Source organism: Salvelinus namaycush, unplaced genomic scaffold, assembly GCF_016432855.1.
Source record: "Salvelinus namaycush isolate Seneca unplaced genomic scaffold, SaNama_1.0 Scaffold71, whole genome shotgun sequence".
Lineage (NCBI taxonomy): Eukaryota > Metazoa > Chordata > Actinopteri > Salmoniformes > Salmonidae > Salvelinus > Salvelinus namaycush.
In genome coordinates, this window is record NW_024061431.1 from 143,932 (window position 1) to 166,495 (window position 22,564).

Here is a 22,564-nt window from a genome sequence, read left to right on the forward strand (position 1 = left end):
CTATACCATCTAATGCATCTTGCCTATGCCGTTCTGTACCATCACTCATTCATATATCTTTATGTACATATTCTTTATCCCTTTACACTTGTGTATATAAGGTAGTAGTTGTGGAATTGTTAGGTTAGATTACTTGTTGGTTATTACTGCATTGTCGGAACTAGAAGCACAAGCATTTCGCTACACTCGCATTAACATCTGCTAACCATGTGTATGTGACAAATACAATTTGATTTGATTTGATTTTCCATGAGCTGGGCCGTTCTGTGGGCAAAAACAGCTCGTTGAAGAGAGGTCAAAGGAGAATGGCAAGAATCGTGCAAGCTAACAGGCGGGCCACAAACCGGCAAATAATGGCAAAGTATAACAGTGGTGTGCAGACAACATCCCGGAACACACAATTCGTCTGCCCTTGTCACGGATGGGGTATTGTAGCAGACTACCACACCGGGTTCTACTCCTATCTACTAAAAACCAGAAGAAGCTGCTCCAGTGGGCACACAATCACCAACACTGGACAATTGAGGAGTGGAAAAACATTGACTGGTTTGACGAATCCCGGTTCCTGAACTCTTTGACTTGAATGCAAATCGCTACGTCTGGAGAAAACGAGACACACCTCATCACCTGTCTAACATCATCCCTACCGTGAAGCATAGTGGTGGCATCATCCTGCTATGGGGATTAGGGTTTCACATTTTGGGGAATATTCAGAGGTGAAAACTTTCTGTGGGAATATATGGGAATTAATGCAAATATATGCAAATTAATATTAATACTATTTAATGTTTTTTTGCATTGGATATATTTACCAAATCATATGAAGACAAACATTAATCTTTTACCTTATCATAAGTAGACATAATTGCAAATTATTAAATCCTTCCAATAGAAAAAAAACAACTTAGTTAGTTGAACTTTAATTAAATGAGTTGACTCTTCGCATGGGATGATTTCACTGAACAACAAAATAAAGGGAATATTGAATAATCCCAATGATCCATCGCATCTCCCAAAAACGTTTTCAACATACGTAAAAGGATAGTCTAGAAACGAAATCTTTGATTGTCTTCCTCTCAGCCTTCCATGTCTTCTCCCTGGACCTCCTTAATGCCCACCTCTTGAACATCAGACTCTGAGGCCTCATCTTCACTGTCACTTTCCAACCTTGTTGAGGATGGCTCGTTGTCAGGCTCAAAAAGCCGCAAATTTGCCCGGATGGCCACCAATTTTTCAACCCTTGTATTGGCCAGCCTGTTGCGTGCTTTGGTGTGTGTGTTCCCAAACAAGGACCAGTTGCGCTCTGAGGTGGCTGATGTTGGTGGGATTTGGAGGATGATGGAGGCAACAGGGGAAAGAACCTCAGATACACAAAGTCCCTTCCACCAGGTGGCTGATGAGATATGTTGGCACGACTGCCATATTGCATCTCCATCCCAAAGCCCCTGCTTGGAAGTGTACTTCGCCAGACTGCCTAGAACCTTGCCCTCATCCAGGCCAAGGTGGCGAGACACGGCAGTGATGACACCATAGGCCTTGTTGATCTCTGCACCAGACAGGATACTATTGCCAGCATACTTGGGGTTCAACAAGTACACTGCGGCATGTATGGAATTCAGGCAGAAGTCTTCACGCTTTTTAATGTATTTCAGAACTGCAGTTTCCTCTGCTTAGAGCAACAGTGAAGTGGGCAGGGCAGTATGGATTTATTATCTTACATCTGCAAGCAGAGTCTGAACATCAGACAGGATGGCACTGTCTCCCCCAATACGTGCAATGGCTACTGCAATAGGTTTCAGGAGTTTCAGGCTGCTTACCACTCTCTCCCAAAATACATCATCCAGGAGGATCCTCTTGATGGGGCTGTCCATATCGGCAGACTGATATGGCCATTTCTTGGATAGACTCCTTCCCCTCCAGGAGACTGGCAAACATGATGACAACACCACCCCAACGGGTGTTGCTGGGCAGCTTCAATGTGGTGCTCTTATTCTTCTCACTTTGCTTGGCGAGGTAGATTGCTGCTATAACTTGATGACCCTTCACATACCTAACCATTTCCTTGGCTCTCTTGTAGAGTGTATCCATTGTTTTCAGTGCCATGATGTCCTTGAGGAGCAGATTCAATGCATGAGCAGCACAGCCAATGGGTGTGATGTGAGAGTAGGACTTCTCCATTTTAGACCAAGCAGCCTTCATGTTCGCAGCATTGTCTGTCAGCAGTGCAAATACCTTCTGTGGTCCAAGGTCATTGATGACTGCCTTCAGCTCATCTGCAATGTCTGTTGTCCCTTGTGTCTGTTCTTGTAGAAAACTGGTTGAGAGGTGGAGATTATGTCATTAATTATTCCTTGCCCACGAACATTCAACCACCCATCAGAGATGATTGCAATACAGTCTGCTTTCTCTATGATTTGCTTGACCTTCACTTGAACTCTGTTGAACTCTGTATCCAGCAAATGAGTAAAGCATGTCTGGCTGGAGGGGTGTATGCTGGGCAAAGAACATTCAGAAATCTCTTTCAATACACATTGCCAGTGAGCATCAGAGGTGAACCAGTTGCATACACAGCTCAGCTACGTTCCTCCATTGAGTCAAAAAAACTTCTGCTTCCAGGAGGACCATGAGCTGTTACTATTGATAAGGTGTCTGTCTGATACATCATTTAAATGGCGAATCGAAGTAGAGGGACTTTTGTCAGAGGTTGCTTGTTTTGAGCGCTGGGGTAACTTTATGCACTTGGCCAGATGATTCTGCATCTTTGTTACATTCTTTGTTACATTCAAATCAAGCAGGCAGTCCTTTCGAACTTCTGGCTGTAAGTTCTTCACATATGATTTGGCACAGTATTTGCAAATGTACACAGCTTTTCCTTCTACATTAGCTCCAGTGAAAGGGCTTCACACATTAGTGTGAAGGAAAAGCAGCCAACAAGTGCTCAGCATATGTGGGAACTCCTTCAAGGCTGTTGGAAAAGCATTCCAGGTGAAGCTAGTTGAGAGAATGCCAAGAGTGTGCAAAGCTGTAATCAAGTCAAAGTGTGGCTATTTGAAGAATCTCAAATCTCAAATATATATTGATTTGTTTAACACTCTTTTGGTTACTACATGATTCCATATGTGTTATTTCATAGTTTTGATGTCTTCACTATTATTGTACAATGTAAAAAATGAGTAGGTGTTCTAAAACTTTTGACCGGTAGTGTAAGTCAATAACTGTCAAATGTGTGTGTGTGTGTGTGTGGGAGAGTGTATGGGTGGGTATGTGTCTGTGCATATGAAGGGGAGAGGGAGGGAGGATGAATATGTGTAGGAGGGCAGGAGAGAATGGGTGTGCGGGGGCATGGAGTATATGTTGTGTGTGAATGAAAGAGAATGGATGTGTAGAGGGGTGTGGGTGTGTTTGAGAAAAGGGGACAGGGGAGGTGGAGGTTGGGATAAATTTGGCCTGGCTGGGTAAGGGAAGGAGGGTAGGTGGTGATAAGCTTGGCTTGGGGGGGTTAAGGATGGGAGGGGGAACAAGCTTGGCTTGGGGGGGTAAGGTTGGGAGGTGGGGATAAGCTTGACTTGGGTAGGGTTAAATGGGGGAGAGCAGGGAGGGGGTGGTGCAGAGAGATGGATTTGGTTTGGGATGGGGTTTTTTCTTCATTTTATTATGACTTGTAAATCCATTGTAAAATTAATAAGAGATCTGGACAGATAGGAAAGGAAGTCAAAGTTGTATTATTCCTCGTTTGTCATTTTAACTGCAATTTAATGGTGGATATTGGTGATAATGGAGAGGGACTATATCCAGGGGATTGGGATGGGGTGATTGGGAGGGCATCAGACACTTCTCTGAGGTGTGCTTGGGTCTTCCACTCATCCCATTTCAGTCTCTTGGAGGACCCACTCACCCCAAGTAGACCCTCACCTGCCAATATACTTACATTTACCTTGTAAGGTAATACAAACCAACCACAGTACTTATGTGGTAGTCCTTCTTAAAATGTACAGTATGTACAATGTACGTACAGTGCATTCGGAAAGTATTCAGAACCCTTGACTTTTTCAACATTTTGTTACGTTACAGCCTTGTTCTAAAATTGATTAAATGTTTTTTCCCCCTCGTTAATCTACACACAATACCCCATAATGACAAAGCAAAAACAGGTATCGCATATAAAAAAACTCAAGTATCACAGTTACATAAGTATTCAGCCTGACAGATCTTGAGAGGCTCTGCAGAGACGAATGGGAGAAACTCCCCAAATACAGGTGTGCCAAGCTTGTAGCATCATACCCAAGAAGACTCAAGGCTGTAATCGCTGCCAATGGTGCTTCAACAAAGTACTGAGTAAAGGGTCTGAATACTTATGGAAATGTTATATTAGAATTTTGTATTTTTTTTTATTTGCGATACCTGTTTTTGCTTTGTCATTAAGGGGTATTGTGTGTAGATTGATGAGGGGGGGAAACTATTTTATCCATTTTAGAATAAGGCTGTATCTTAACAAAATGTGAAGTGCATCCTGGGTCTTCTTCTTGCTGCGCTTCAACTTCTCAATGGTTTTGTCCATTTCGGACATTTATGGGCAAAGATAATGATAAGCATAATGACAACCATCTTTCTCTGTCCTCATCAACGAGCCATCCTATTTAGGATAGTAGCTGGCTAATAGTAGCTGCCTATGCTGTCTACATCACGAAAGCAACTGCTCTCTAGGGTGTCTCTCTCTCATTTGCAGGCTGTCCCTTTCTCTCTGACTGCCCGCGCAAGTCCATGCAGCTGTAGGTGCAATGGATTGTGGTCATTTTAGTCAATTACCACATTTTCTGCACTAAACTATGTGGAATATTTATTCTCCTGTTGAAAACTACAACGTCCCGAAATATGTGCTTGATTTGATTTCTCTCTAGAGAAACGGCACATTGAGCTCACATAATAAACTAACTTAATGGATTTCAAATAATTGAACCGACGTCAGAGAATTGGTTGTTCTGAAACATTTTAATTACAGCTAAATCGCTCAATACTACTCACCATATCTTCATGTTTCGCAGTATTGGCCCGCTCTTTGTCAAAGGATATGGCGTGTAAGTTATTTTCCTCGTCGAGGCGCTCATTTTGTCTCTCCATCTCTTGCACAATATTCTATTGGATAGAAAAAGAAAATGCGTAGTCAATTTAAACACTATGGAGAAGAAAAAAATAATAAAAAATCTAATAATTGTCAGCATGACAATGACATGTGATCAAGATAATATTTCTTAGAGACTCACCTCCAATTCCTGGATCTTCTCCACAGATAAAGTGGCAGATTTTTCAGACAGCTTTTGCTTTTCTTTAAGTTCTTCGCCCTGAGGGGAACCCAGTAGAAATATACTGTCAAAACATTATGTACCTTAATTCACATTGAACTCAAAAGTCTGGATCTTAGTCAGTGAAAAGTCTCTGCAACTTACCTGTTGCTGCAGTTCAGCGACCTTTTGGAGTATCTCCTTCTTCTCTTGTTCAAGCTTTTTCATCCTGTCCACCATCTCTTTTTCAGTAGCGAATAAAAATGACAAGAGTATGAAATCAGACATGGTTTACACATGACAAGAACACCAGCCTGTAAGCAATATGAATGAGGATTCACTATGCACCCTAAATAGCCAGAGAGAAGAACTTACTTAGATATGACTTGCTTTTGACCTGTGAGAAGGAAAAGAAGTGGCAGCAAACAGCCTCCTCAACGGTAGCATACAATACATCATAGAATAACATAAAGCAATCAGATTATGAAATTATGAAAGCAGTAACTGTGCAACAATGACTTACAGATAGAATGCTCCTCCAGAAGAGGAAGCCGATGACCCCGGCACCTGCAGTGACCAGCACGGGTTCACAGGACACGCCGTAGAAGTCTGGACCTGGCTTCCAGTGCTCTGGCAGGCTGGTGACCATCTGGGGAGAGACAGGTCCAATCAGTGTTACTACAGCACATGTCAGGCTTAGCAAATAAGTTGGGTAATAGCTGGGCTGAGATGACAGAAGAAAATAAGTGATGTTAAAAACATTGAACTAAACCATCAGGCATTCCAGTGTTCTGTTTACAAGCATGGCTAATGGTTATCCCACTGAGCACCCTCTCAGTCAATGCAGAGGCATATCTTCAGATCAAATCAAGGTGGGTTTAGAAATAGATGTAGCCTATAACCTAGTTGTTGATCAAAATCAATAGAGAGAAGATTTGCCTTGACCTTATGCAATTAATGGGGATTGGATTGGACTGGGGCCCTACCACTGTCCAACCATGGTGACCTTTGCACAATACAGAACTTCCATCGCAGTCGCTCAGTGAAATTCAGGGATTGGCTAAATGAATCACCACAGAGTGGATCTAACTAACAAGCCTTAGGCCTATGTGGATTTAGAGTGCAAAAGATTGCATCATGTAGCCTTTCATCCTGTAAAATGGACAATAAACAAAATAGATGATTACATGACATATCACTAGACATGATCCACATGTAGATTTTAATGGCATGTAACCTCAAGTGATAGTTATGTAAGGGGAAGCTGTCAAAGCAAAATTCAACAACTTGAAGGCACCTCTCGATCTGAGACCCAGATATAGGAAGAACGGATACTGCTAGTCTGGAAAGTGAGCCATTTTTTAAATGAGGAAGAGGACAGGCAACTTCCACTTTGAAAAAAATCAACTAAAAGAGCAATTAAGTGATCCATTCTAGGCTGCAGCTATTTGGGAAATGCATTAGGTATTGTTGGACAAAATCATTCCCCAAGACAATGACGTTACCAACAAGATTCAGTTTCAATGTAGCTAGCCAGCCAGCCATATGGCGGCCTAAGACTTGACTAGCCAGCTAGCTATATTGTAGCCAACTACTTACATATGGAAGTACAAGACAGTACAAGACAGGCAGTTGATCAGATTCTGTCATCAGGGGCAAAGTGGGTAAAGATGTTGTTTCTTCCGAATCCATCGCTACTGTACGTTACTTTGACAGTTGAGCTGGCTATCTAGTTAGTTTGGCTTGTGACTTGCAATGCAACTCGTTTGCTTAAACCCGAAAATCCTCCTTTCACCAACTGATCAACGTAGTCGACTGTAATATTCATATGTGTAAACATACTGAATTATAATTGGATGCATTTTACCGCCATATCATACTGTGCTATGATTGGTTAAGACCACCCAAATGGTTAGGTCATGGTCAGTTTGATGCTGGTTGGCGATACGTGAACATGCCAGTTATAGCTAGCTAATAAAGAGCTACGTTAAGAAATATCCTGTAGTACTGCATTTTAACTTATTTTGTACAAAGTGTGCAAAACAAGACAGTATTGGTCTTCGGCACAACATATGCTTCAAAACGATCTAGTATGTTTTCAGTACCTTTGGTACAAATTCCATGAGAAAGTACAGGGAACTAACTAGTCTTTTGAACAGTTTGTGACAGAGCTGCGTCTGCTTGTGAAAGACTGATTATGCAAACAAGGATGAGATGGTCAGGGACCGTATTGTATTTGGAATACACTCACCGCGAGTGAGAGAAACTGTTGAATGTTGGGTCTGAGGTAACGTTGGACAAAGCTATCGACATAGCCAGATCTCACGAGCTAGCACAGGCTCAGATGAAAACCATTTCGCGTGGTAACACGAGCGCATCACGTGAACAAGCAGTGCACGCAGTCAGGCAGACATCAAAGCACACCTCCGGTGCACAGAGAGCGCGTTTTAGAACAGAGAGAGACATAACTCCAAAACAGAGCGACACAGACTCAAAACGCCCCAAAACATGTGGATGTTGCGGATACAAAGTGCATGGCGAACAAGGAAATTGCCCAGCTAAAGGCAAATAGTGTACTAAATGTGGAAAATGGAATCACTTTGCAAAAGTGTGCAGAGCTTACCGTGGAAAAACAGTACACACAGTGAGTGAAGATGAAATGTCAATCAAAGAGTCAAACGCTGATGAACTGTTTATTGATTCAGTGACACAGAAAAGTCAAATATCAGAGACAGAGCAAGCCTTTGCTGACATTGAGATAGGAACACAAGGCACAGAGCTAAAGTTCAAACTAGACACTGGTGCACAAGTAAACATTATTCCTCTTAATAAGTACTGCAGCTTGACATCTGAGTGCGAGCTACAGCCCACCACGCGCATACTGACTGGTTATGGTGGTGAACAGCTCCCAGTAAAAGGCACATGCACTTTCAAATGCAAATACAAGGAAAGTGACATGATGTTGGACTTTTATGTTGTTGACACTATAGCGCCTGCAGTGCTAGGTCTTAAAGCATGTTTAGACATGGACCTCATCAAGCTAGTTTTATCAGTGACAGCACCAGTAGAGACAGAAAATGTACTGGAGGAGTTGACTGATGTTTTTACAGGAATAGGATTATTCCCAGGAGAATGTACCATTCACCTTGACCCAGACGCAACCCCTGTGGTCTGCCCACCGAGAAAGATTCCCCTTGCTCTCTGTGCCCGTCTGAAGAAAGAGTTGGAGAGCATGGAGCAATCTGACATAGTTACCAAGGTTACAGAACCGACTGACTGGGTAAATGCCTTAGTGGTGGTGGAGAAAGTACGCAGAGGCAAGCTCAGAGTATGTCTCGACTAGAGGTCGACCGATTATGATTTTTCAACGCCGATACCGATTATTGGAGGACAAAAAAAGCCGATAAAAAAATGTTTTATATATATATATCATACACACACACACATTTTTGTAATAATGACAATTGCAACAATACTGAATGAACAATGAACACTTTTATTTTAACTTAATATAATACATAAATACACACACACATACACACACACAGCTCTGAAGTGACAATGATACTGAAGAGTCTGCTTAGGAGACAAATACTCTCAACTGTTTGAATAAAAATAGAGTTTAAGTTACCTGTGATGAATGTTGAAAACAAAAACTTTAATTTCTATATGCAGGAAATCCTATTTTAATAATGGGCATGGTAAGAATTGACAACCAAAGTGCGAATCATAATTCCCATGACACCTTCTAGCAAAATCTGAAAAGCGCTTCCTTCATTTATTCCATAGGATATTTTTAGATTCACTTAAAATAAGGTCTGTGTTTCGTGTAGGCTTACACCACCGTGCCAATTTTATAACTGTGTAGATATCCATAGGACAAGGTAACTCTGATCAATATTGGCTAAATATAAGCGAAGATAAATTTTTTTGTAGAGTGGATTTATGAAAATATGTTGACAAACGTCACCTTATCCTAGTGAGATTTACACGGGTATCAAAACGTCGAGGCGGTTTAAACCTGCACGAAACACAGACCTTATTTGAAGTAGATCAAGACATTCTCTATGGAAGACATGAAGGGTAAAATAAGGAACCCCTTTCACGTTAAGCGGCAAGTTATTACAGGAATTATAATGCGTCGACTATTTCTCTCTAAACCATATACCTTTGACTAATCCGGAAACTATCACCTCGAAAACAAAACGTTTATTCCGTTCCGTATTTTATCTAACGGGTGGCATCCATGAGTCTAAATATTCCTGTTACATTGCACAACCTTCAATGTTGTCATAATTACGTAAAATTCTGGCAAATTAGTTTGCAAAGAGCCAGGCAGCCCAAACTGTTGCATATACCCTGACTCTGCGTGCAATGAACGCAAGAGAAATGACACAATTTGACCTGGTTAATATTGCCTGCTAACCTGGATTTCTTTTAGCTAAATATGCAAGTTTAAAAATATATACTTGTGTATTGATTTTAAGGCATTGATGTTTATGGTTAAGTAACACATTGGAGCAATGACAGTTATTGATTGATTGTTTTTTATAAGTTAAGTTTAATGCTAGCTAGCAACTTACCTTAGCGTACTGCATTCGCTAACAGGCAGGCTCCTCGTGGAGTGCAATGTAATCAGGTGTTAGAGCATTGGACTAGTTAACTGTTGCAAGATTGGATCCCCCGAGCTGACAAGGTTAAAAATCTGTTCCTAGGCCGTCATTGAAAATAAGAATGTGTTCTTAACTAACTTGCCTAGTTAAATAAAGATTATATAAAGGTGTAAAAAAAAAAAAAAACGGCAAATCGGCGCCCAAAAATACCGATTTCCGATTGTTCTGAAACCGTGAAATCGGCCTGATTAATCGGCCTTTCCGAACGCCCCCATCAAACGCCCCCATTATCCTTTACCGACGCTAGATGGCATCACACACAAGCTAGCGGGAGCACACTACTTCAGTGTCATGGACGCTAGATCAGGCTACTGGGCTATCAAGCTCACAGAAGAGTCATCTAAGCTCACAACATTCAACACACCGTTTTGTGAGGATCTGTGTTTATTGCACTATAACCCAATACTACATCACGTGATTGAATATTAGCAACTGTTGGCCTGGGCGCCTGGGTTTATCGCTTGAGTTTAAGAAAAATACTTAAAATATATTCGGGGACTCTGAATCACATTTTGTCCTGATACCAGATTTGAATTGACGCAAATCCTTTATAGTTTGGACGCTACAGGTTCCGTCGCCTGCCTTCTGGGATTATCTCAGCCCAAGACGAGTTTCAGGGAAAGATCGACGAAGTGTACGAAGGCCTCAACGGAGTTGTGGCAATTGTGGGCAACATCCTTGTCTATGGTCGAACCAAAGATGAGCACGACCGAAACCCCCGCGCGATGCTGCTGCAAAGGTCCCGCGAGAGAGGAGTCCGGCTCAACCCCAAGAAGAGCACAGTCGGCGCTACAGAGGTCAGCTACTTCGGACATGTTCTTACAGCGACTAGAATCAAGCCAGATCCACAGAAGATCTTAGCCATAAAAGAAATGGAGCCACCAAAGAACCGTGCAGAGCTGGAAACAGTGCTTGGCATGGTCAACTACTTAGCCAAGTTCGCACACAGCCTCTCCAATGCTAATGCACCCCTGCGTCAACTGCTAAAGCAGTCCAGTGAGTTTCTCTGGGACAAGCAACACGACATTGTTTTCCAGAATGTGAAAGACTTGATCATGAGAGAACCAGGACCAATCCTTGCCTACTACGACCCCGACAAAGAGCTCAGACTCCAAGTGGACGCGTCGAAGTATGGACTAGGTTCAGTGCTACTGCAAGAAGGAAAGCCCATTGGCTACACGTCCAAATCTCTCACAGACTGTGAAATCAACTACGCTCAAATTGAAAAGGAGCTCTACGCCATTCTGTTCGGATGTTTCCATCAGTACATATATGGACGACAAGTCATTGTGGAATCCGACCACAAGCCCCTTGAGTCAATCATGAGGAAACCACTAGCCGCAGCCTCGCCAAGGCTACAGAGAATGATTCTTCAACTACAAAAATACGACTTCACAATCACTCACCGTCCAGGCAAAGACATCCCTGTCGCAGACACACTCTCCAGGAAGTTTCTTACCTATAAGGACAGCAGCCTCAGTGAAGGCATGGACATGCAAGTGCACACTGTGTACAGCAACTTACCAGTTAGTGACACAAAACTGAAGGAGATCCAAGCAGAAACAGAAAAGGACTCGCAACTTGCACAGCTGAGGAAAGTCATACAGGATGGATGGCCTGAGGAGAGGAGAAAATGCCCTCAGAGCGTCTCAGAATTCTGGAACCATCGTGATGACTATCACAGATCAACGGAATAATTTTCAAAGGAGAGAAATATCCTCATTCCTACCAGTTTCAGAGAAGAGATTTTGACAAAGATCCATGCTGGACACATGGGCTTGGAATGTGCAAACAAATAGAGGACATTGTTGGTAAATGCGCCATATGTCTTGAACGACGCCCCTCAAACACCAAAGAGCCAATGTTACCTCACTGTATCCCAGACCGACCCTGGCAGGTCGTGGCAACCGATCTGTTTACCTGGAACAACGAGGACTACATCGTAACAGTGGACTACTACAGCAGATACTTCGAACTCGACAACCTTCACAGCACTACATCTGCAGCTGTGATATACAAGCTGAAAGCAGCCTTTATCCAGGCATGGAATTGTAGAGACTTTAATATCTGACAATGGGCCCTGTTACAAATCAAATGAGTTTGAATCCTTCACAAAAGCATGGGAGTTCACACATGTCACCACAAGCCCGCATTACCCTCAAAGTAATGGCCTTGCTGAAAAATCAGTGCAGATTGCTAAATCACTCATGGATAAAGCAAAAGCAGACAAGAAAGACCCCTACCTCAGTCTCCTTGAATACCGCAACACTCCAGTTGACAACTTCAAATCACCAGCCCAGCTGTTGATGAGCCGCAGACTTCGCTCAATCCTTCCCAGCACCAACCAGCAGCTGCAACCTGAGGTCGTCAGCTACAAGGAAATGCATGAAAAACGTGCACAGAGACAACAACAACAAAAGCGATACTACAACAGGTCAGCTAGACCACTGCCACCACTGATCGACGGAGAGTCAGTTAGAATCCAGGAGCATGGCCTCTGGAAGCCAGCAGTCGTCATCCAGCCAGCTAACACTGAACGTTCATATCACGTCCGCACCGCAGAAGGAGCGGTGTACCGCCGCAATCGTCGTCACCTACTGAACACAAAAGAACAACACACTGATGAGATGAACTGTTCCCCTGAAAGAGAGCGTGATGGACTAAACACACACACACAGCACAACATACACCATACTTACCTGCAACATCACAAGAGCTGTTGACTGACACAGAAGCATGCTCAGCATCATATCGCACAAGGTCAGGAAGAGAGGTCAAGCCCAGAGCTGTCCTAGACCTGTGAAATGTCAAAGGGTGTAGGCGGATCGCTGCCCTAAAAGAGTTCCAGACTGTAAACTTGTTATTGAAAGTTCACTTGAAATGCTTTGGTATTGTATTTGTTTGAAATGTTAAGATGTATTTCTACTGTGATAGCTGATTTGCTGAGAATCCCTTGTACGAAAAGTAACAGTATGTTGGATCATTGTTTCAGAGTCTATGTTGATTCAGTTGGTGTAGTATGCAATATTACTTACCTTGAGTTCAAACTGCAGAGCATGTATTTTTTTTCTAAACGCTTAGAATATGTAAACATTTTTCTTTTGTTTTAAAAGAAGCGGGATGTAATAATCATATGTGTAAACATACTGAATTCTAATTGGATGCATTTTACCGCCATATCATACTGTGCTATGATTGGTTAAGACCACCCAAATGGTTAGGTCATGGTCAGTTTGATCCTGGTTGGCGATACGTGAACATGCCAGTTATAGCTAGCTAATAAAGAGTTACGTTAAGAAATATCCTGTAGTACTGCATTTTATTATTTTGTACAAAGTGTGCAAAACAAGACAGTCGACTACTGGAGAGGATCCTTCATCGTGGTTCTCTTTACCCAGGAGAGGACAATATGTACCTATCTTTCTAGCTACTATAACCTAAGCTTGAAGGTTAGCTTGCCAATGCTGGCTCTGCTTCGCCAACAACATGTCTACTAGCCTCCTTTTAGAGTTCTGAACGTGATTACTTTCTAAGCAAAACGCACAAAGCCTGGTAAAACGAGCGGGGTATCATTTATATCCCACCAATAAGCAAAAGACTGGCTGTGGACACTTAACTTCAGTCTACACTTCACTAGAACAAGTCAACAAAAAAATGGGAAAGGATCACTGAACCTGGGCTGCATTCAGTACGTTTTTACGTTCTGGAACGTTTAATTTAACGGAAACGGTGCTGTACTCAACTACCAGTTGAAAAAAGGGGAAGGGTTGGGTAACGCTGTCAGCATGGCAAATGCCGCCCCCCAAATAAAAATAATACATGCATTGTCCCAGCAATAATAAAATAAGTATGAATACTTGAGTCCTAAGCACTACATGCAGGCAATTAGTCAATTACAATAGGAAGGAAAGCCCATTCACAAGAGAGAAATACATGAAGTAACTTACCATAACACCATATATTCCAAGATACTCATAAAACAGGGTGACGAGACGACCAGATAAAATTAGCACTGATACAAATGATGAACCACTCTGCTCATCTTCATGGAAATCAGTGACAGCAGGTGACTCCAGAGATCCTGGAAATACAGCACAAGCAAATTAGGTTAATGCATACAGTTTACATCTCACCACAATTTCAAAAGTAGGGAAGTATAATGAACACCTACCTGAGGGAGGGTGATCCATGTCTACGCTAAGTACCTTGTCCAAGGTATTTTCCAAAATAGTTTGAGGACCCCTCTGGATTTCTTCTGGAGTTTTAGAGCTTGCCTGATTGTCTTTGTTTCTGTTAAAGTACCCACCATCCTCCTCAATGCCCATATCTGGTATCTTGTGACCCTCATGGGCAGGCTTCTCAGGTGCCTTAGTCTCTTCACCCGATTCTGTCACAGTGAGGTTGTCCTTGTCTGTGTCCTCCACAGAGTGCAGGAATGTCTTCTCTTCCTCCGCATCAGACATATCCCCATCTTTTGAAACATTCAGAGAGGTTCAAACAGTGAGTAAATGTTCATGCATTGCAATCTAACTGGCATTGTCAGGAAGTGTATTTGTTCTGTCAACAGATTACTATTTACTTTGTTGTACTTCTTGGGCATTTCTTAAATACAGCTTATTCTGCAAACCAAATCTCCAGGCAGTATTATCATGTCATTAGCAATGTATGAGACTTTCCAAATATTTATTTATTTATTTTTTAAATATTTTTTAAATATATATTTTTAAATTTTATCCCATTTTCTCCCCAATTTTCGTGGTATCCAATCGCTAGTAATTACTATCTTGTCTCATCGCTACAACTCCCGTACGGGCTCGGGAGAGACGAAGGTCGAAAGCCATGCGTCCTCCGAAGCACAACCCAACCAAGCCGCACTGCTTCTTAACACAGCGCGCCTCCAACCCGGAAGCCAGCCGCACCAATGTGTCGGAGGAAACACCGTGTACCTGGCCCCCTTGGTTAGCGCGCACTGCGCCCGGCCCGCCACAGGAGTCGCTGGAGCGCGATGAGACAAGGATATCCCTACCGGCCAAACCCTCCCTAACCCGGACGACGCTATGCCAATTGTGCGTCGCCCCACGGACCTCCCGGTCGCGGCCGGCTGCGACAGAGCCTGGGCGCGAACCCAGAGACTCTGGTGGCGCAGTTAGCACTGCGATGCAGTGCCCTAGACCACTGCGCCACCCGGGAGGCCCAAATATTTATTTAACAAAAGGTTTTAATCCTCCTATACTCTGACTTGAACATAAACTGAAAAAAAAAAAAAAAAAAAAAGCATTATTACCTGTGTCAGGGTGTAGTTGACTGCCCACTGCCATGGGAGCACTGTTTCTGGCCGTCGAGTACTTCTGACGCAGGGTGAACACCAATTCCTGGAAGTCGTCCAAGATGGAAGCTTCCTCAACAAACTCACCAGCATCCTGCTGCTGGTCAGCGTTCTCATGGGCATCCAGCATCCTCTCAATCTCATCCAGGATTGGGGTTTCAGAGGCTTCCAAAATGGCTTCCAGCACCTTTTCAATGTCCTCACGGGCGTTTGTCTGGGACAGCCGGGCAGCCTTCAGCTCCAGGTCAAAAAACAGGAACTCCAACCTAAAGAGGTTCTGAGGACCTAGAATCTTTTGGAGGCGCTCCATATCCTTCTCCTTGCAGCGGTCTCGCAATAGTGTCAGCCTCAACACATTGTCACTGTATTCCGCCTCTTTGTTTGGAAGGGGATCCAGAACTTTATCTTTAAGTGAGGGTGTGTGGCTTTCAGCATCATTTTCAGTCTCATGCACCTCAGGTTCTATGTCAATAGCCTCGTCGTGTTGGACCACATCCAACACATCACTGGATACAACATCGGTTTGTGTATAATTATTGGGTTGCTCTGGCCCAAATTCAGATAGACTTTCTGTGTCATTTTCATCAGTGTGCTCAGTTTTGGATAAAGACAATACTGCATTTTCATCCTCTAGCAACTCTTCCTCAATCTCTTCCCCCTCTAGGTGTATTGAATCCTCCTCCTCTATGGGGAGTTCTTGATGGCTCTCTTTCACCATTGTGTTTTTACTTGGATCTGGGACCTTCTCTACTTGTGAGAAATCTATTCTTCAACAGCTTGTTTCTGCTCTGATTCGTTAATTTTACTATCAAAAGTCTGAGAGCATGTCTGTCTGTGAGAGCTGTTTAGGGACTGGGCTGTCATCTTCTGTGAGATTCTCTGCTAAAGCCTCAGTGTGTTCAAAGGGACTCGCATCATCAGCAGGAGGTGTTGAAGGTTCGATGTCACCTTCTTCAGATTCATCCTCAAACTGCAACGTCTGAGAATCCTCATCAGGTACTTTGACAGCATCCTCACTGAAATTAGAGTCCACAGGTTCCTCAAAGATTAGCTCAGAGGAAGTAGAACAGCCAAATGACTCCTTGGGTTCTTCAATTTTGGGAGGCTCCTCTGGTGTAATCTCACCTTCGTCATCATCCTCCTCGTCATCTTCCTCTGAACCGGCAACATAAGCTATTCTTTCCCCACCACTGACAATGTTAAAAATGGTATCACCAAATGCAGACCACAGGTTATTGTCCTTGAAGTCCTGTTTCTGTGTATGAGGTACCTCTGATAGACTGTCTTCCTCATCTGTCTGATCAGATTCCGGAATGTTCTCGTGTTCCAAATTAGAACTTTCTTCAGAAAAAGCCAGCAATGGAGTTTCCCTGAGATGATAATCACTTTCCTCATCCTGCTGATATTCAGTCTTGTCACTTTCCTCGTCATATGGAGTCACCTTCCAAGTGTCCTCATCATTGGAAGTGACAGCATCAAAAGTTATTCCAAGTGTGATTTTTAACTCGGGAATAGGTCTGCCTTCTGAAAAACCATCAGGTCTAACTCAGGATCATCTTTGGATTCAGGTTCTGAGGGGGTTTCTTTGATCTCACCTTCCTCTGGTTCAACAACACTGTACGGCACAGAGTCCTCTGTCCTCTGCTGATCTTTCTGAAGGTAATCTTTGATCCTCTCAGCTGTGGTCTCAAGTACAGTGTTAGATTCCACTCCCTTTGTGTCAAGAGTTTCAGGCTGAGGCAGAGAGGACTCTAAAGCCTCAAAATGTCTCAGATCATCATTATCTGGAACCTCTACAACCTTATCAATGTCCTCAGGTACATCCCTATCAATCTCATCATTTTCTAACAGTGTCACTTCAGGTGGAGGCTCATCCACTTCCACCGTGGTGCTCTCAGCACTTTTGTTTAGGTACAAAGTCTCTGTGGTTACTTGCACAGATTCCTCCTTGTCTGTTAACAATAAAGAGGAACCTAACAGTGAATCAATGGCATAACTGTCAAACTTATCGTGTCCAGTGTCAAAGCAAACAATGTCGGTTTCCTGAAAAGAAAAAGAAAACATTGTTTGAGTCATACTACCTGTCATGTTCCTGACCTTATTTCCTTTATTTTGTCTTTGTTTAGTATGGTCAGGACGTGAGCTGGGTGGGCATTCTATGTTATTTATTTCTATGTTTAGGTTGGTTAACTAGCCTGATATGGTTCTCAATCAGAGGCAGGTGTTTTACGTTTCCTCTGATTGAGAACCATATTTAGGTAGGCTATTCACACTGTTTGTTTGTGGGTGATTGTTCCTGTGTTAGTGTTTATGCCACACAGGACTGTTTCGTTTGTGAGTTTGTTCCTGTTCGTGCGTTCTTCGTTGTCTGTAAGTTCTCATGTTCAGGTCTGTTTACGTCGTTTATTGTTTTGTAGTTTGTTAAGAGTTTTTTCGTGTTCGTCTTTCTTTAAATAAATCATTATGTCTTCATACCTCGCTGCATATTGGTCCGATCCTTGCTCCTCCTCAGAAGAGGAGGAGAACGAACGTTACACTACCTATTTCAGAAAGAAGTTCAGTCATTCCAGACAATGTTTTAAGCGATGATGCATTGGCAGTAGTGAACTAGGCCTACATCTATTTATTGACTTACCTCAGCAGGAATCTCCAATTCTTTTTCAGTGTATATGTGATTGATTACGAGTTGGTCCTTATTGAAGTAACCAAAGCGGTTACCAACCTATTGTAAGAAATGGAAACAAAACAGAGAATGAAACATGTTAACAAAACAGAAAAAGCTTCAACATTCCTTCTAGACTGCAATGTTATCACATACAGTACCAGTAAAAAGTATGGACACACCGACTCATTCAAGGGTTTTTCTTTATTTTCTACATTGTAGAATAATAGTGAAGACATCAAAACTATGAAATAACACATATGGAATCATGTAGTAACCCCAAAAAAGTGTACAAAAAAAATATCTAAATATATTTTATATTCTTCAAAGAAGCCCAAATCAAATTTTATTGGTCACATACACGTATTTAGCAGATGTAATTGCGGGTGTAGCAAAATGCATGGTGTGTTGTTGAAACAGGAATGCTTTTACAACAGTCTTGAAGGAGTTCCCACATACAGTATGTTGAGCTCTTGTTGGCTGCTTTTCCTTCACTCTGTGGTCCAATTCATCCCAAACCATCTCAATTGGGTTGAGGTCGGGTGAATGTGGTCAAAAAGCCCTTACACAGCCTGGAGGTGTGTTGGGTCATTGTCCTGCTGAAAAACAAATAATTGTCCCACTAAGCACAAACCACATGGGATGGCATATCACTGCAGAATGCTGTGGTAGCCATGCCGGTTAAGTGAGCCTTGAATTCTAAATAAATCACAGACAGTGTCACCAGCAAAGCACCCCCACACCTCTTCCATGCTTCACGGTGGGAACCATCCATGCGGAGATAATTCGTTCACCTACTCTGCATCTCAGAAAGACACGAAGGTTGGAACCAAAACTCTCAAATTTGTACTCATCAGACCAAAGGACAGATTTCCACCAGTCTAATGTCCATTGCTCGTGTGTCTAGGCCCAAGCAAGTCTCTTCTTATTATTAGGGTCCTTCAGTAGTGGTTTCTTTGCAGCAATTCAACAATGAAGGCCTGATTCACGCAGTCTCCTCTGATCAGTTGATGTTGGGCTATGTCTGTTACTTGAACTCTGTGAAGCATTTACTTGGGCTTCAATATGAGGTGCAGTTAACTCGCAGCAGTCTTCCTTTCGTGTGGCAGTCCTCATAAGAGCCAGTTTCATCATAGCGCTTGATGGTTTTTGCGACTGCACTGTTCTTGCCATAATATGGACTTGGTCTTTTACCAAATCTTCTGTATACCACCCCAACCTTGTCACAAGACAACTGGCTCAAACGCATTAAGAAGGAAATAAATTCCACAAATAACATTTTAATAAGGCACACCTGTTAATTGAAATGCATTCCAGGTGACTACCTCATGAAGCTGGTTGACAGAATGCCAAGTCTGTGCAAAGCAGTCATCAAGACAAGGGGGGGCTACTTTGAAGAATCTAAAATATATTTGATTTGTTTAACACTTTTTTGGTTGCTACATGATTCCATGTGTTTTCCAAAGTGTTGATGTCTTTACTATTTTCTACATTGTAGAATAATAGTGAAGTAAAACCCTTGAATGAGTAGGTGTGTCCAAACTTTTGACAGGTACTGTAATTTAATATTAACTCATACTTACACTCCCTGCACATATATTTGTCCTTTGGCCTGAGAGTTTATAGTAGACATATATAGTCTCTCCTTTTTTAAATGACAGAAACCGACAGTCTGGTCCGGTGAAATCGCTGAAAGCTTTGCCCCGGCACAGGAACACTGTGGAGAGGAATGATTCAAAGATCAGTTGTTTCACGCCTACCAAAGATTCCAGCCCATTACCTCAGCGTCCACCCTATGTGCCCCATGCACAATCAGGGCGTGAATAGAATACACATCACTAAAGTAAGCCTTGTTTTATCTGCTTCTCTTTTTACAGAGCCAGAGTATCCAAAAGGAAAGCCAAGCATTAAGGCTAAATAGAATATTGTTTTTGTCTTGATAGGGTAGATGTAAAAAGCGAAGAACTTGCAAGCAGAGGGGTTAATGACATGCCAGTATTTTATGTCAACAATAGCTAGCTTTATAGCTAACCAGGCCTATAATCCATCTTGCAATTTGCTTCCTAAACCAACACAGAAGTGTGATATATTAATGGTCAGTTTAGTAAGTAACTATAGTAGTTGATTACAATTAAGCTCACATCTATATTATTGTGTGTAGCTAGCTAGTTAGTTAACTAAGAAGACTGCCAGATCAATTGGCAAGTTGTCATGTAGTTAGTTAGTCAATGTTCACAAGTTTGGATTAGCTATGGGCCCTTGTGTGGCTTTGCCTTTGGGTTCAAGAAAATATATAGGCCGAAAGCTTGTTTACATGGTCCAAGCTACTAATGTAGTTACTACAAAAACACAGTTATTATAGTTCCAGAATTTGGCAACTAGTCAGGCAGTAGCCAACACAGGCCGAGACTTCGATTCGGCTACAACTAAGCAAGCTTAGGTTATTATGCATTGGTAGTGTAACGACCCTGGGTTTATAAGCGCGGAAATCTGCACGAAACTGCTTTTGCGGCACAGTCGATAGCGCGCCGGACCTTGGGCTAGAAGTTCGAGGGTTCGAGACCTGCTCCCCACTGTTTCATTACAATGGTGTCAGAAGTGATCGGACCTTGCATCGACGACAGTGTGTGTGCTTGGCCGATGAGCGCGTTCCTGTAAGACGTAGAGTCGTAAGCTAGCGCGAGGACACGCACTTTGAAAGGAGGGAGTAGTGTAACGACCCTGGGTTTATAAGCGCGGAAATCGACTCTGCCGCACGAGCATGCTTTTGCGGCACAGTCGATAGCGCGCTGGACTTCGGCTAGAAGGTCGAGGGTTCGAGACCTGCTCCCTAACTGTTTCATTACAGTATTTACAACTAACGTTAACGATAGTTGCGCTAGGTTAGCCGAGTTCATCCCCTTGAAATGACAACGCCGGTCAAGCTAGCTAGCTATGGAAAGATGGAAGCATCCTGAAAGTTCGCTTGAGTTTAGCGCCAAGTACTTACCATTGCATTCCTCGTCTGCACTGTCTTGTTTTGCACACTTTGTACAAAATAATAAAATGCAGTACTACAGGATATTTCTTAACATAGCTCTTTATTAGCTAGCTATAACTGGCATGTTCACGTATCGCCAACCAGGATCAAACTGACCATGACCTAACCATTTGGGTGGTCTTAACCAATCATAGCACAGTATGATATGGCGGTAAAATGCATCCAATTATAACTCAGTATGTTTACACATATGAATATTACATCCCCCTTCTTTTAAAACAAAATATATTTTTTTACATATTCTAAGCGTTTCTTTTGAAAACATGCTCTGCAGTTTGAACTCAAGGTAAGTAACCATTTATATTGCATACTACACCAACTGAATCAACATAGACTCTGAAACAATGATCCAACATACTGTTACTTTTCGAACAAGGGATTCTCAGCAACTCAGCTTTCACAGTAGAAATACATCTTAACATTTCAAACAAATACAATACCAAAGCATTTCAAGTGAACTTTCAATAACAAGTTTACAGTGTGGAACTCTTTTAGGGCAGCGATCCGCCTACACCCTTTGACATTTCTCGGTTCTAGGACAGCTCTGGGCTTGACCTCTCTTCCTGACCTTGTGCGATATGATGCTGAGCATGCTTCTGTGTCAGTCAACAGTTCTTGTGGTGTTGCAGGTAAGTATGGTGTATGTTGTGATGTGTGTGTGTGTGTGTGTGTGTTTAGTCCATCACGTTCTCTTTCAGGGGAACAGTTCATCTCATCAGTGTGTTGTTCTTTTGTGTTCAGTAGGTGACGACGATTGCGGCGGTACACCGCTCCTTCTGCGGTGAGGACGTGCTATGAACGTTCAGTGTCAGCTGGCTGGATGACGACTGCTGGCTTCCAGAGGCCATGCTCCTGGATTCAAACTGACTCTCCGTCGATCAGTGGTGGCAGTGGTCTAGCTGTCGTAGTATCGCTTTTGTTGTTGTTGTCTCTGTGCACGTTTTTCATGCATTTCCTTGTAGCTGACGACCTCAGGTTGTAGCTGCTGGTTGGTGCTGGGAAGGATTGAGCGAAGCCCGCGGCTCATCAACAGCTGGGCTGGTGATTTGAAGTTGTCAACTGGAGTGTTGCGGTATTCAAGGAGGCTGAGGTAGGGGTCTCTCTTGTCTGCTTTTGCTTTGTCCATGAGTGATTTAGCAATCTGCACTGATTTTTCAGCAAGGCCATTACTTTGAGGGTAATGTGGGCTTGTGGTGATGTGTAAACTCCCATGCTTTTGTGAAGGATTCAAACTCATTTGATTTGTAACAGGGCCCATTGTCAGATATTAAAGTCTCTACAATGCCATGCCTGGCAAAGGCTGCTTTCAGCTTGTGTATCACAGCTGCAGATGTGGTGCTGTGAAGTTTGTCGAGTTCGAAGTATCTGCTGTAGTAGTCAACTGTTACGATGTAGTTCTCGTTGTTCCAGGTGAACAGATCGGTTGCCACGACCTGCCAGGGTCGGTCTGGGATACAGTGAGGTAACATTGGCTCTTTGGTGTTTGAGGGGCGTCGTTCAAGACATATGGCGCATTTACCAACAATGTCCTCTATTTGTTTGCACATTCCGGGCCAAAACAAAATGTCCCGTGCTCTCTGTTTG

At 42.8% G+C, this 22,564-nt stretch overlaps 1 protein-coding gene and 1 long non-coding RNA gene across 2 annotated transcripts; both read right to left on the reverse strand.

The window, feature by feature from the left end:
* Positions 1 to 593: 593 nt before the first annotated feature.
* LOC120042546 (transport and Golgi organization protein 1 homolog) lies at positions 594 to 12,239 on the reverse strand. The gene is made up of 8 exons (XM_038987382.1): positions 12,196 to 12,239; positions 5,803 to 5,928; positions 5,655 to 5,676; positions 5,445 to 5,521; positions 5,262 to 5,339; positions 5,023 to 5,133; positions 4,508 to 4,567; positions 594 to 599 (listed from the first exon to the last, which is right to left on the reverse strand). The coding sequence occupies exons 2-8, from the start codon at positions 5,926 to 5,928 to the stop codon at positions 594 to 596; spliced, it is 480 nt and encodes a 159-aa protein (XP_038843310.1). The 5' UTR covers positions 12,196 to 12,239.
* A 4,599-nt stretch (positions 12,240 to 16,838) lies between these two features.
* Positions 16,839 to 19,604, reverse strand: LOC120042540. The gene is made up of 3 exons (XR_005476127.1): positions 19,524 to 19,604; positions 17,914 to 17,970; positions 16,839 to 17,321 (listed from the first exon to the last, which is right to left on the reverse strand). It is a non-coding gene; the product is annotated as an uncharacterized LOC120042540 (long non-coding RNA).
* Positions 19,605 to 22,564: the final 2,960 nt, after the last annotated feature.